This window comes from Canis lupus, chromosome 5 (genome assembly GCF_011100685.1).
Source record: "Canis lupus familiaris isolate Mischka breed German Shepherd chromosome 5, alternate assembly UU_Cfam_GSD_1.0, whole genome shotgun sequence".
NCBI lineage: Eukaryota > Metazoa > Chordata > Mammalia > Carnivora > Canidae > Canis > Canis lupus.
In genome coordinates this window covers 63530168-63543642 of record NC_049226.1, presented here as the reverse complement: position 1 = coordinate 63543642, position 13475 = coordinate 63530168, and the positions used below count along the sequence as shown (strand labels likewise).

At 50.6% G+C, this 13475-nt stretch overlaps 1 protein-coding gene and 1 long non-coding RNA gene across 6 annotated transcripts in view; one reads left to right on the top strand and one right to left on the bottom strand.

The window, feature by feature from the left end:
• The window catches only part of LOC479600 (beta-catenin-interacting protein 1), a 155427-nt gene that overhangs the window by 40391 nt on the left and 101561 nt on the right, over positions 1–13475 (top strand). The window contains exon 5 of one of the 5 annotated variants that reach the window (XM_038537927.1): positions 9062–11488. The exons of the other annotated variants lie outside the window; for them this stretch is intronic. Coding sequence (XP_038393855.1) covers positions 9062–9120 — 59 coding nt within the window. The 3' untranslated portion in view covers positions 9121–11488. Of the gene's footprint in view, positions 1–9061; positions 11489–13475 lie in introns of those variants that run through there. 5 annotated transcript variants of the gene reach the window in all.
• On the bottom strand, positions 5391–7568 carry LOC119871913. Its single transcript, XR_005359898.1, has 3 exons — positions 7137–7568; positions 6694–6875; positions 5391–5851 (listed from the first exon to the last, which is right to left on the bottom strand). It is a non-coding gene; the product is annotated as an uncharacterized LOC119871913 (long non-coding RNA).

The window sequence follows — 13475 nt, the reverse complement described above, 5'->3', positions numbered from 1 at the left end:
CACTCTCACGAGGAAGGTGTTAGGCCCCTTAGGAGGTCAGAAGCATCTGACTCTGGAGTGGTCCTGGAAGCTCTGGCCAGAGAGGGGTGCAGGGGTTTCAGAGAGCCTTGCTGTCTTCAAAGCCCCCTTCTTTCTATGGCTGTGGGAGGCAGGGCTTGCAAGAGCTCATGGCTCCTAGGTGGGTGATGTGGACCTGCCCACCAGTGACTGATGCTGTTCCTGGGAGGCTCCCTTTATTCCAGTGACATCTGTGCAGGGCTGTATCCTGGACCGTGGGGCCCTGGGCCACCTTTGGGAGCCAGTCCAGGCTTTTCATACCATGTGTCAATTTCTAGGCAGGGTCTGCCCTAAGAGCTGTTTTCCCTCCCTGTCCACCTTTGAGTGCTGATTTTAAGGTGGACTTTGCAGGATCCAGAGCTGGAAGAGCTCTTGGGGTCAGTTTATCCCCCTGCAGCCAGGTGCTTTGGAGGAATGCAGGCAGGAACCGTGCATCCCGGCTGCCTAGGAGGCCTTGTCCCTTCCTTCCCCTGTGCCTGTCTTCTCTCTGGGCAGGGTCCCTCCTGGAGAGGGAGTGTGGTGTCCATGGTGTCCAAGGCAGTCCTCCTCTGCCCCAAGGCTGGAGCTCCAGGGTCTGTGGCTTTCCAATACCAAACTCCATCTTTCCTGGAAAAGCATGAGCTGCTCCCCTAGGATTTCTCCCACCAGGGTTGTGCAGCAAGCTGTATGCATATACCGTCTCCACATCAGCCTCAGTGCTGCAGCTCCCTCCATGCTCCTCTTTCCTGTCCTTTGTCATCCATAATCACTGAGCCAACTAGAAACATATGGCAGAGAGGAGCGTCTTCTGGCAATCCAGGAAACATACTGAGGTGTTTATGCATTGATGAAAAGACCTTGGAAAGCCTTTATGTTAGAGCCTCAAATACCAAGAGGGATTCTTTGAATGCTGGGTGTTGTCTGTGTGCCCCTGGAGCATTCTCCACACCATGCTTCCCCCTGCATCCTGTAGGGAACCGGGCTTCTTGATGGCCGTGTGCTGGTCCTGGTGTGTGGAGCCTGTTCTGGGCTTTCGATTCTGCTGGTGTGAATTCATCCTGAGCTTGCAAACAGACCAGTGAGCCCATTGTCTGTCTCCCGCCCCCGGTGAGGGGCCAGCTTCTCTTTTCTAAGCTCCTGCATAGTTGTCATTTTTCTCTGCCCAGTCACTTGACTGGACTCTGTTAAAGAGGCAGAGCTGGCATTGGGCGTGGGACGAGTGCCCTGCCCTGGTTCAGAGAGCTGTGTTTCACCAGCACCTTGGCCCTGTTCCCATAGCAGGTGAATCATGGGACTAGGGAGACAGCTGGTAGAGGCCGGAGGCCAGGGCAGGGAGTTGGGCTCGGGAGTCCTCCCAGGCTGGTGTTTTGGGTTCCATGTTGCATTCTCTGCAACTATCCCATAGCTGTTTCGGTGATGTTTTTGAAATCCTAGGTCTTAGTTCCATTCTGAGAGGAGCAGATGGATGGGTCTAGTCTCTGCCGGTAAGTCTGAGCCGCCACAGTGCTCTGGGTGACTGGAGAAGGTCAGTTACTGCCTTTTCCCGAAAAGAAGTGGTAGTGGTGAAGGCATGGACTTCACGGTCTAGGTCTGGGTCCTCCCCGTGTCTCGAGTTGCTTCGACTCTCTGAGCTTCAGGCTCCTCATCTATAAAATAAGGATTCATCCTGGGTCCCAGGAACTCTCCGAGGTGCTGTGAATGTGTGAATGATCAAAATAAAGTCCCTGATAGCAGGGAATGTGCTTTCCAATGAGGAACCAAAAATCACTTCAATATATCTGACTCTGTAGGTCATGCTGAGGGTACTGAAGCAGGCTACAGCTCCCTGAGGGACTGCCACAGGACACTGTTTTGGAAGCTGTGGTCAGGGAGGGCCTGGGGAGCTGATTTTGCCCAGACGCTGGCATGAAGTGCAAGAGCTGTAACATGAACTTGGGGAAGAGCATTGAGGTAAAGGAAATAGCAAGTGCAAAGGTCCTGAGGTACAAGTTACATGTGCCTGAAGGGCAGAGAGCCCAGGAGGCCCATATGGACAGAGAGCCCAGAGAAGGATATGTATAAAAAGAGGTGAGGAGGAAGCCAGAGGCCAGAACATGTTGGGTCTTACAGGCCAGGTGTGGAATTTGGAGCTTACTTTGAGTGCGACAAGAAAGTTTACTTAAGAAGCCTTTGGAGAGGTCAGCCCCAGTGGCTTAGCGGTTTAGTGCCGCTGTCAGCCCGGAGTGTGATCCTGGAGACCCAGGATCAAGTCCCACATCGGGCTCCCCGCATGGAGCCTGCTTCTCCCTCTGCCTGTGTCTCTGCCTCTCTCTCTCTGTGGGTCTCTCATGAATAAATAAAATCTAAGAAAGAAAGAAAGAAAGAAAGAGAGAAAGAGAGAGAAGAGAAGAGAAGAGAAGAGAAGAGAAGAGAAGAGAAGAGAAGAGAAGAGAAGAGAAGAGAAGAGAAGAAACCTTTGGAGAGTTTTGAGCCTCTCAAGGAGTGGCAGGATCTGACTTATGTTTTTATGAACTTCCTTCAGATTGCTGTGTGGAGAATGGACAATCAGGGGAGTGGGGAGATCCAGGAAAAGAGGTACAGGAAGCTAGTGAGGGATAGTGATAGCCTGGACCGGGTGGTGGTAGGGGAAATAGTGATGTATTCAGGATATAGTTTAAAAGTAGAGCCAGGGGTACCTGGGTGGCTCAGTCGGTTGAGTATGACTCTTGATTTCAGCTCAGGTTGTCATCTCGGGGTTGTGAGATCGAGCCCCACATCAGGCTCTGCCCTGAGCGTGGAGTCTGCTTAAGATTCTCTTTCCTTCTCCCTTTGCCTCTCCTCAATCCCCAAGCCCTGCTTGCGTGCAAGAGTTCTCTCTCTTTCTCTCTCTCCCTTTCTCTCACTTTTTCTCTCTTAAATAACTAAATAAATGGAGCCAATATGAGGCACCCACTGGCTCATTTGGTAGAACATGCAACTCTTATTTAGGGTTGTGAGTTTGAGCCCCACATTGGGTATAGAGATTACTAATACAAAACAAAACCACTAAAAAATAATAAAGGTGCCTGAGTGGCTCAGTCGGTTGGGTGTCTGACTCTTGATTTTGGCTTAGGTTGTGATCTTGGGGTTGTGGTCTCTGGGTTGTGAGATAGAGCCCTGCATGGGCTCCACACTGAGTAGAGGGCCTGATTGGGGTTCTCTCTCTCCCTCTGCCCCACCTTTCAGATAAATAAAATATTTAAATCTTTTTTTTTATTTTTTTAAAATTTATTTATGATATAGTCACAGAGAGAGAGAGAGAGAGAGAGGCAGAGACACAGGCAGAGGGAGAAGCAGGCTCCATGCACCGGGAGCCCGACGTGGGATTCGATCCCGGGTCTCCAGGACTGCGACCTGGGCCAAAGGCAGGCGCCAAACCGCTGCGCCACCCAGGGATCCCCCCTTTCAGATAAATAAAATCTTTGAAAAAATAACAAAAGTAGAGCCAGTAAGATCTGCTGATGTGCTGTACACAGAGTGGATGGGGCAGGGGTTGGAAGATGGAATCAGGAAGTCCCCTCTCAGGGTTTTTGAGCAACCAGAGGAACGGCATTGCCATTGCTGAGGTGGGGAAGGCTGAGGGTGGAGTGGGCTTGGGAGCCACACCTTTTGGCATTCCACCAGCAATGTATGAGGGCTCCAACTTCTCCACCTCCTCCCTAACTCCTGTCATTGTCACTTTTTGATTCCAGCCATCCCAGTGGGTGTGAAGTGGTGCCTCATTGTAGCTTTGATTTGCATTTCCATAGTGACTAATGATGTTGAGCATCTTTTCATGTGCTTGTTGACCGTTCTTATATCTTCTTTGGAGAAATCTCTTTTCAAGTTCTTTGCCCATTTTAAAAATGGGGCTGACTTTTTATTATTATCAAATTGTATTATTTATATATTCCAGGTATATGACTCACAAATATTTTCTCCCATCCTATTGGTTGCTTTTCCATTTTTTTAAATAAAATGATTGTATTTATTTATTTGAGAGAGAGAGAGAGAGCATAAGAGGGGAGAAGGTTAGAGGGAGAAACAGACTCCCCCCTGAGCAGGGAGCCCAACACAGGCTAGATCCTGATCCCCAGGCTCCAGAATCATGACTGAAGCTGAAGGCAGTTGCTTAACTGACTGGGCCACCGAGGTGTCTTTTTTTTTTTTTTTTAATACTAAGTCTTCTCATTGTATTTTAATTTTTGAAACTTTTCTCTTTTTTATTTTTTATTTTTTTTTAAAGATTTTATTTATTTATTCATGAGAGACACACAGAGAGAGACAGAGACACAGGCAGAGGGAGAAGCAGGCTCCTCAAAGGGAGGCAATGTAGAACTCGATCCCAGGACCCTGGGATCACACCCTGAACTGAAGGCAGATACTCACCACTGAGCCACCCAGGTCTCCTGCTTTTCTCTTTTTTTCTTTTAAGATCTTATTTATTTATTCATGAGAGAGAGAGAGGCAGAGACATAGGCAAAGGGAAGAGCAGTCTCCCTACAGGGAGCCTGGTGTGGGATTTGATCCCCAGACCATGGGATCACGCCCTGAGCCAAAGGCAGACACTCAGCTGCTGAGCCATTTAGGCATCCCATGCTGGGGCTCGAACTCACGACCCTGAGATCAAGAGTCACATGCTTGGGATGCCTGGGTGGCTCAGCAGTTGAGCGTCTGCCTTTGGCCCAGGGCGTGATCCCGGGATCTGGGGTCAAGTCCCGCATCAAGCTCCCTGCATGGAGCCTGCTTCTCCCTCTGCCTATGTCTCTGCCTCTCTCATAAATAATTTTTTTTTTAAAAATCTAAATTAAAAAAAAAAAAAAGCATCACATGCTCCTCCAACTGAGCCATCCAGGTGTCCCCTGCCTTTTTACTTTTTTGGTAGTATCCTTTGAAACATAAATGCTTTTAAGTTTGAGAAAGCCCAGTTTATCGATTTTTTTCCTTTATTGCTTATGCCTAGGGTGTCATATATGAGAAATCATTTCCTAACCCAAGGTCATGAAGATTTACTCCTGTGTTTTCTTTTTTTTTAGATTTTTATCTATTTATTGAGACACAGAGAGAGGCAGAGACACAGGCAGAGGGAGAAGCAGGCACCACGCAGAGAGCCCGATGTGGGACTCGATCCTGGGTCTCCAGGATCAGGCCCCGGGCTGCAGGCGGTGCCAAACCACTGCGCCACCGGGGCTGCCCCCTGTGTTTTCTTCTAAGAGTTTTATAATCTTAGCACTTATATATATGTACGTCGTTGATGCATTTTGAGTTAATTTCTGTATATGGTACAAGGTAAATTTCTTATGAATTTTAGGAACAATTTGTCAATTTCTGTGAAATTGACAGAAAGGCAGCTGTGATTTTGATAGGAGTTGTGTTGAATTTCTTTCTATGATGTTTTTGAACAGTGATGCTTTGTACTTTTCCAAGTACAAAGTCTATACTCCATTTGTTAAATTTATTCCTAAGTATTTTATTATTTTTGATGCTATTGTAAATGAGATTGTTTTAATTCCATTTTCAGATTATTCATTGCTAATGTATAGAAATACAAATGGTGTTTGTATATTAAGCTTGTATCCTGCAACTTTGTTAGTTCTAATGGTTTTTTAGTGGCTTCCTTAGGATTCTCTATATGCAAGATCCATGTCACCTACAAATACAATTTTACTTCTTATCCTTTCCAATTTAGATGCTTTTTATTTCTTTTTCTTGCTTAATTGTCCTGGATTGAACATTCAACACAATGTTGAATAGACATGGCAGGAGTGTACATCCTTCTTCCTAATCTTGAAGGCAGAGAGTTTCCAGTCTTTCACCACTGAGTATGATAACAGATGTGAGTTTTTAGTAAATGCTTTTTATCAGATTGAGGAAGCTCCCTTCTATTACTAGCTTGTTCAATGTGTTTCCATGAAGGGGTGTTGAATTTTGTCAGGATGTGTTTTCTGTGCCTGTTCAGACAATGTATGGTTCTTGTCCTTTTTCTATTGATAGTCTGTGTTACAGTAGCTGATTTTCAGGTGTTAAAACACCCTTGCATTTCTGGGATAAATCTCACTTGTTGAGAGTATGCAATCCTATTTGTATATTGCCATATTGTTCACTAGTACTTTGTTGAGTATTTTTGCATATCACAGATATTATGAATATCTATATTCGTAAGAGATATTGGCATGTGTTCTCTTTTCTCGTGATGCCTTCGGTTTTGGCCATCTTTGTCTTTTGGTGTGTCAGAGAGTGTTGAGCAGGAGAGCCTGGTCACCTCCTCCCGCCCAGTGCTCATCTACATCAGGTGGGAAGGGATGAATGGAAGTTCTGAACCTGAGCCCAGACAGTGTCAGCAGAGGTAACAATGAGATGGACGCAGCCTCATCTGTGTATTGGTGTAGGAAAGCTAGCTGACAGCCTAGAGACAGTGAGCTGGGCCTTCCTGTTCTGAGCCTGGTGATTGCACCCAAGGGAGTTACAACATACTGGACTTTAAAGGAGAAGGAGGGACCATGAGCACCAACCTGAACCACCCTCCACCCCCTGCCCCAGCTCTAAAGCTCTAGGAGCTCAATTACAACAGCTAACTGAGCAGCAATCTCTCTCTCTCTCTCTCTCTCTCTCTCTCACACACACACACACACACACACACACACACACACACACACACACCGTGAGGTTGCTGGTCCAAGTTTCATGGAGAAGAGGAGAGAGAAAAGCAACATCCTTGCCTGGAGGCCTGCATGGTTCCTGGCCAGGCCCTGGTGGAATGATGAGTACAGGCCAGCCGATGGAACAGAGGGGGCTCCGGTAGGGCCCGTCCCCTCTTGGTGAGGCCTGGAAACCAGCAAGCCCTATAGGAACAGAACCAGGCCCAACATGGGCAGCAGCTCTGTGGGCCCTTCCCACCCTCAGCTCCAGCAGCAGAGTGGGAGGCTCTAAAAATGAAAGCTGCCGGTTTCCCCACGCCCGCCAGGGACAGGGAGACCAGCTGGCACTGTGGCACCAGTGGGACTCTGGCAAATCTGCTTAAGGTGTCCTGCTTAATAAGAGTCATCAGAGTCCCTGTGTGACCTCAAGGAGGTCCCCTCAGAGCGTAGCCCCGGCACACACACCAGGCAGGTGGCAGTGCTGGCCGTCTTCAGCCCTGGGTCCGGGCTGTCCCTCTGCAGACTCGCTCTTCCGTCTGAGGGCAGCCAATGCTATGTTTGTGCCCGCAGCTCAGTACAGAGGCCTAAGGTCCCCAAGAGAAAGCCCATGAGACGGGCAAGGGAAGAAGCAGGTGGGCCACCATGGCTCATTGCTGACCACTCCACCACCCAGTCCCTGCCAGCCCCTCCTGCTTAGTGAGCTGGGCAGGCGGCGCCTGAGAAGAGCCAGCATCTGGTAGGGAACCAGCTCAGCTGCCATGCAGGGTATGATGTCATCTTGGATTCCGTGGTTGCTAGGAAAATTCTGCCTGCAGTGATATTTCATGGTCCTAGGACTGAGGCGAGAACAGAATGTTCCCAAGAAGACAGGGAAGGATCTGTGGGGCTTTCCAAGCAAAGGAGCCCCCACCCCAAGAAATCAGATAATTTGAGCCTCTGTCTGGAAGCTTACTCCCCCTTTCAGGAATAGAAGTTATGCTGGTTGCAGCAGAACCCCATCAAGGCAGGTTGGGGTACGAGTGGCAGAGTTGGTTCCCTTGGCAGCACTTTGGTGTACTGGTGACCGGAGTGTGGGCACATCTCTATGATGCCACCACCTTGTGAGTGAGCCCTTCTCCTGCAGCACCCTGCAGCTGGTGCCTCCTCCAGTCCATGTGTGGTGGGACAGTTAGGACGAGGGGGGTAGACTTCTCTGTGGTGTGGAGGAAGGCTGCCAACACCATGCCTAGGGCCCTTCCTGGACTCGGGGTCCCACGCCAAAAGCTCTGCCTTGCACCATCCACACTGGCTCCCTCTTCTGTGGCCTTCCCTGTGTCTGCTCTTCCCATCCTTTCCTTCTGGAGAAAATCCCTTGGGCAGTACAGGAGAGAAGTATGTCAGAAAGGCCACTGGCCGCTGAGCATTGTTCAGGGCATGACCAAGAGCCATCCTTTAGAAAAAGGGGACGAGCACCTGGCTGGCTCAGTCCGCAGAGTGTGGGACTCTTGATCTCAGGGTTGTAAGTTTGAGCCCCACATTGGGTGTAGGGATTACTTAAAGATTTTTTTAAAAAATTCTTATAAACAAATGCTATTAAAAAAGGAGAAAGCAGTAGGCCTCAGGGAAGGACCAGGGCCCAGAGGGTTGGGCGGGACCTGTTGGCAGCTCACTTGCCCTGCAGCCTCTTCTTGTGGGAGCAGCTTTGGGCAGCTCCAGCAGGTCAGTATTTTGAGCTCTTTCCCTCCTCCCTCTTGCCTTTTCTGGCTGCATGTCAGAGCCTGTCTTATGGAAAACAAGACAAAGGAAGTGATTTCATGAGTGCCTGGACCAGAATCTCAAATCCATGATTAAAAATAACAATAATAAAAATTCTGGCCATTATCTATCTCTGTAGGAGCCAGGCTGACTGCAGGCTGGAAATGGGCCTGGCTATGCTCCTTCGAGCAGGTGCTGGCTTCAGGCAAAGAGGGAATGGCTATTAGAAGCCCTAATGAGCAAGAACCTCCAAAGGGACACGAGTCTTGAGAAGAAAGAGGGAGGTTCCCAGCACCCCTGGCTTTGGTGACCTTGGAGTAAGGGATGTGAGCAGAGCCCTGCTCTAGGACCAGAAGCCCTGGGTTCTTGTCACTCAGACCTGTCAGTGGCATAGCCTTGAGCAAGCCTCAAGCCTCACCCCTGCACTCCCCCTGCCACCCTATGGCAGGGTTGCTGGCGTGTGCCCTGGCCAGGCTGTAGGGAAGGCCCAGAGAGGAGATGGGCTGCCCTTGGAAGCACTTGTACTGGGGAGGCACCACAGTGCAGTGGACGAGCATGATGGACCAGTGTATTGGGGACCCTGGCCACCTTGTATTGTCCCTGACTGCAGCCCGACACCAGAGGCCCAGCCAACGGTTCTTTCCCCTGATCTGCAGGTGCAGAGGATGTGGTGATGGCATTTTCCAGGTCGGAGACGGAGGACCGGAGGCAGTAGCTGTGAACCCTTTGGAACACCCTGGAAGCTGGCAAGGGCCAAGAGATCTGTGTGGAACTCGGCCAGCTGAGTGGCAGCAGATCACCTTCCCGATTCCCCCTGCCCCGACACCCCACCCACCCCACCCCACAGTCACTCAGCAGGGCTGGCATCGAGGGAGTCACCGGTGATGCAGTTACAATTGGCTTAAAGGGACGGACTCATGATTGGCAGAAAGAAACCCCTTTATTTTTAAATCTTGACCAACAGAAACCTTTTATTTTTATTTCTTTTCTTTTCCTTTTTCCTTTTTCCTTTTTTTTTTTTTTAATTTGCGCCTCGGTAGATGGCTTCCCAGGAAGCTCTCCGAGATCTGGTGCTTTATTTAGGTCACTTTTTAGGAATGTGAAGAGGCCCGATTGGCTGCTTAAACTGGAAAAGGATTCTGATTGGCCAGCTAGTGGGAAACTTTTTTTTTTTTTTTCTGTGATTGGCTGCAGGTGTTCTGCTGGTAGCACCAGCTTCTCTCTTTTGAATGCTGAAAACAGGGTTTGGGACATTGGTTGTTATATTTGACTTGAAAAGAAAAAAAAAAAAAAAGAAAGAAACCAAGTGCGCTTTGCAATATTTATTACACAAAGAGCTTGCTACTTTCACATGTTTGTGTTTGCATTTGATTGGCTTCTGAGATGTGTGTTCGGTTTCTCATTGGCTCCTCCATGACTCCCGTTGCCATGGGCTCCCCCCCACCTTAGGGGGCTCAGTCCACCTGCAATGTGCATTTGTTTTAGTGACCACACCTGGCTCCACTGGCAAGGGGACCCTTCAAGACCCCGTGCATGGTCTACAGCTGGAAAACAGAGCCCCCAAGGAGGTTTGTGCTGTCCTGGACCAGCCGGGCAGAGCTTAGAGGTGATCATTAGGCAGGATTTATGTGCATCAGTTCCATGAGTTGGCCAGCAGCCAGCTCCCCATCGGGGGAATGGAAGTGCTGGAGCGCCGGCAGGGCCTCTCTGGCCTGCCCCTGCTGAGCAGAGGAGCAGTGCACTGGGCGGCTCTGGCTCTCCAGCCATTCACCCCATCTCTGCTTCCTGAAGCCTCATCCAGGGCTCCCTGGGTAAAGGGCGGGAGCTGCTCCCAGCCGGGAGACCCCACAGTGGAGCAGAGGTCTCTGCCTGGGAACCTAGAACCCTCACAGAGGCCCCAGCTTGGCTCACAAGGCCCTAGAGGCCTTTGGCTCTAAATACCCAGCCCCGACCTCTGCCAGCCAGGCTCTCAAGGCACCTGCTGCTGGGCTGTAGGCCCTGGCCAGCACTCCGGGTTCTCTCAGAGCCCAGACCCGTGCCCCTCACTGCACTGCCTTCAGAAGGGTCTCTCTCATGTCAGCCTGCAGTGGACAGAGTCGTCGTTTATTTACGAAGTGCCAACTGGGACCTTCGCTGAGCAGGTCCCATCAGGCTGGCCCTCAACCCAGTCCCCAGAAACACACTGCAGAGCAGCCGTATGTAAAGGGCTGGAAGAGAACCCCAGGTCTTCTCACCTGCCCCCCCTTCTGCCCTTGGGGATAGCCCCCCCTCCTCCCTGTATCTTTCACCAGAGTGGACCCTGGGTGGGGAGTGGAGGAAGATGCCGGCCTCAGGAGGACGGGGAGCCTCCACCCTCCTCCTGAGATAGTAAATGCCCCAGGTGCCCAGAGCCAGGAGAAGATTCTTGAGCCAAATTTCCCCCTTCTCAGGGCTGGGGCGGTCATGGATCACTGGAGCTGCCCTGGAACTGTGTGGGCGGTTCATGCTGTCCTCTGAGCATTGCCTGGGCCTTGCACCAGAAGGTCACAGTTTAGATGGCCATGATCTCCACACATGGGCCCCCAGCCCTGCTTAGCTGACCTGCTCAGGTTAACCTGCAAAGACCGTTGATCCCCAAGGAACAAGGACTGTGGGGACTCCAGCAGGGGCCTGAAGAGCGTTGTCTTCTGGGAGAGGTGGTCCGTGTGTGCAGGCACACGTGCGCATGTGCCCCCACAGACACACTCACTCCTGGCTCTGTCCTGTAGCTCCAGCTGAGCCCCTGGGGAAAAAGCTTTTTCCAGCCCTTCTCCCCCAGGTTGTGACATCTGTCACCAGGCGCCGATGCCGTGTTGCTGTTTGCCCTCTCTCTGTACCTGTAGCTCCCATAAAGGCTCCGAGTCCTGGCCTGTGGTGCGCGCTCTGCCCCAGTCCACCCTTGCCGAGGTCTCGGCCTCCCTCTCGGAACAGTGACGACCCCAATCTGTCTTGTCATTTGAGCAGAAGCAAAGGTGTCGCTGTGGCTCCATATTTGGACTAAAATTATATCATATGTTGGAGGGAAAAAAATTAACAATAAAGATTTTTACTAGTGTGGTGTGTGAGCTGAGTTCTCTCCCTTGGAGTTGTTGGGTGCACTCACTGATTTCCCCATGTCGCACAGGCTCTGCTACTGGGCCCTCTCCTCAAGAAAGCACCACTTTTGCTGGTTTAATTGCCTGCAACCTGGCTCGGAGCTTGGGCTTTGGAAGAATTCTGAGATCTTCCCAGCCTAGCCATGGGTCCGTAGAAGGCTGAGCCTCCTTTTGGACCTGGAGATTCTAAATATCGTCCTAGATCAGACAGGTCAGTAGTCTTCAGAGGTGACCTCGCCCCTCCAGGCCCACCCGAGCAGACACTAAGCACCCCAAAAGGGGCTCCCCTCCACCCTAGGCACCCCAGCATCCTGTGCAACGGCAGCAGTCTTGAGCTGCTTGTAGCAAAAGTCCAAATGAAATATCCGCCTCTTCTCTCATCCCTGAAATGGGGGGTTTATTGGTGTTCAGCTGTATATTCAAGTTTAGAAGCTGAAATCATTCCTTCTTTAGGAATTTTTGCTTTGGAAGCATTTTCTAGAATCTTTCATTTCCATCCTTCATCATCCCATTTTAGGTCTTTTTTTTTTTTTTTTTTTTTCATGCTTACATGGACTCACTGCTTCTATTTCCTTTTCAAAGAGTTTCACCGGGTGCTAGACACCGTGGGGTTTATAGAATATGAGGACGGACAACACAATCGACATCATTCACTCTCAGTGTTGGGAGAGATGTTGGAGGTTGCCTAGGAGCCCACACAGTGACCAGATGTGTGTGTTGCCTCTGAAATATCTCTAAAAAGGGCTTGTCTAGCCTTGGCTTGAATACCCTCTGGGATGGGGGACTCACTGCCTCACAAGACGGCCTATTCCATCTTCAGCTAACTTACATTCATACATTGAGTTGGCCTGCCTTTCCCTGTAACTTCCTTTCCTGGGAAGGATTTCATGGTTGTTGAGAAAAAGACAAAAACAGCTATGTGAGCCAAACATCACAAGAGACAAATCAAGAGCTCATGTAAGGTAAATTATTTGTGTTCTGAGTTGTGGTGTCGGGAATTAGCCTCAGAGTCAATCTGCTCTTCCAAGCTGAGCGGTTGAGCAGAGGGAGGGGCTGGCCATCCTGGAAGCCATGGCCCAACCCCCAGCAGAGAGCCTGGAACGGGAGGGCCCGGAGGGAGATACCATCTCAGGGTTGTCTAACTCGTTGTGTCTCTAACGAGAACTAGGCCACCAAGAAAGGAGTCGGGACACCTCAGCAGGCCAAGGGGAAACACTGCGGGCAGCCCTGAAGTCAGGGTCCCCCAGCCCACACGGCAGGCAACCTTCTGGTTTCACCTTTCTAGGTACAGGTGCATCCAGCCAGAAATGACAACAGGTGGATTGGGACTGCTGGGGCCTTAGACCACCTGGGGCCCGGCTGAGTGGGGGAGGTGAGGATGGGCTGAGAAGGGGGGCAGGGCACCCTGGCTTTTGTTGGTGTTTCCCAGCCCTGGGGGGAGGGTGGTTGAGAATGTAGCGCTACTTCTCCCCACCCCTGCAGGTGCCTAGCAGTTGGGAGAATCCAGGCTGCTCCAACCTTTGAACAGGACCCTTTGTAGCAGGGAAACTGATCCCTCTGTGGCACTTGGTTCGGTGGTGGGGGCTGGAGCCAGCTTCCAGGGCTGGGAGCTCTGTGGGTCCCAGGGGACCCCACCACTACCCACCTGCTCTGCCTGCCAGGGGCATTCTCAATTTGCCGATCGCCCATGACACCCACCCCTTTCCCAGATGAAATAGTCCCAGACTGACCTGAGGCCATGTTTATTTACTTATTTTTTTAAGATTTATTTATTTATGATAGACATAGAGAGAGAGAGAGGCAAACACACAGGAGGAGGGAGAAGCAGGCTCCATGCCCGGAGCCTGATGTGGGACTCGATCCCGGAACTCTAGGACCACAGCCTGGGCTGAAGGTGGCGCTAAACCCCTGAGCCACCCAGGGATCCACCGAGGCCATGTTTAAAAAATGTTTCTCA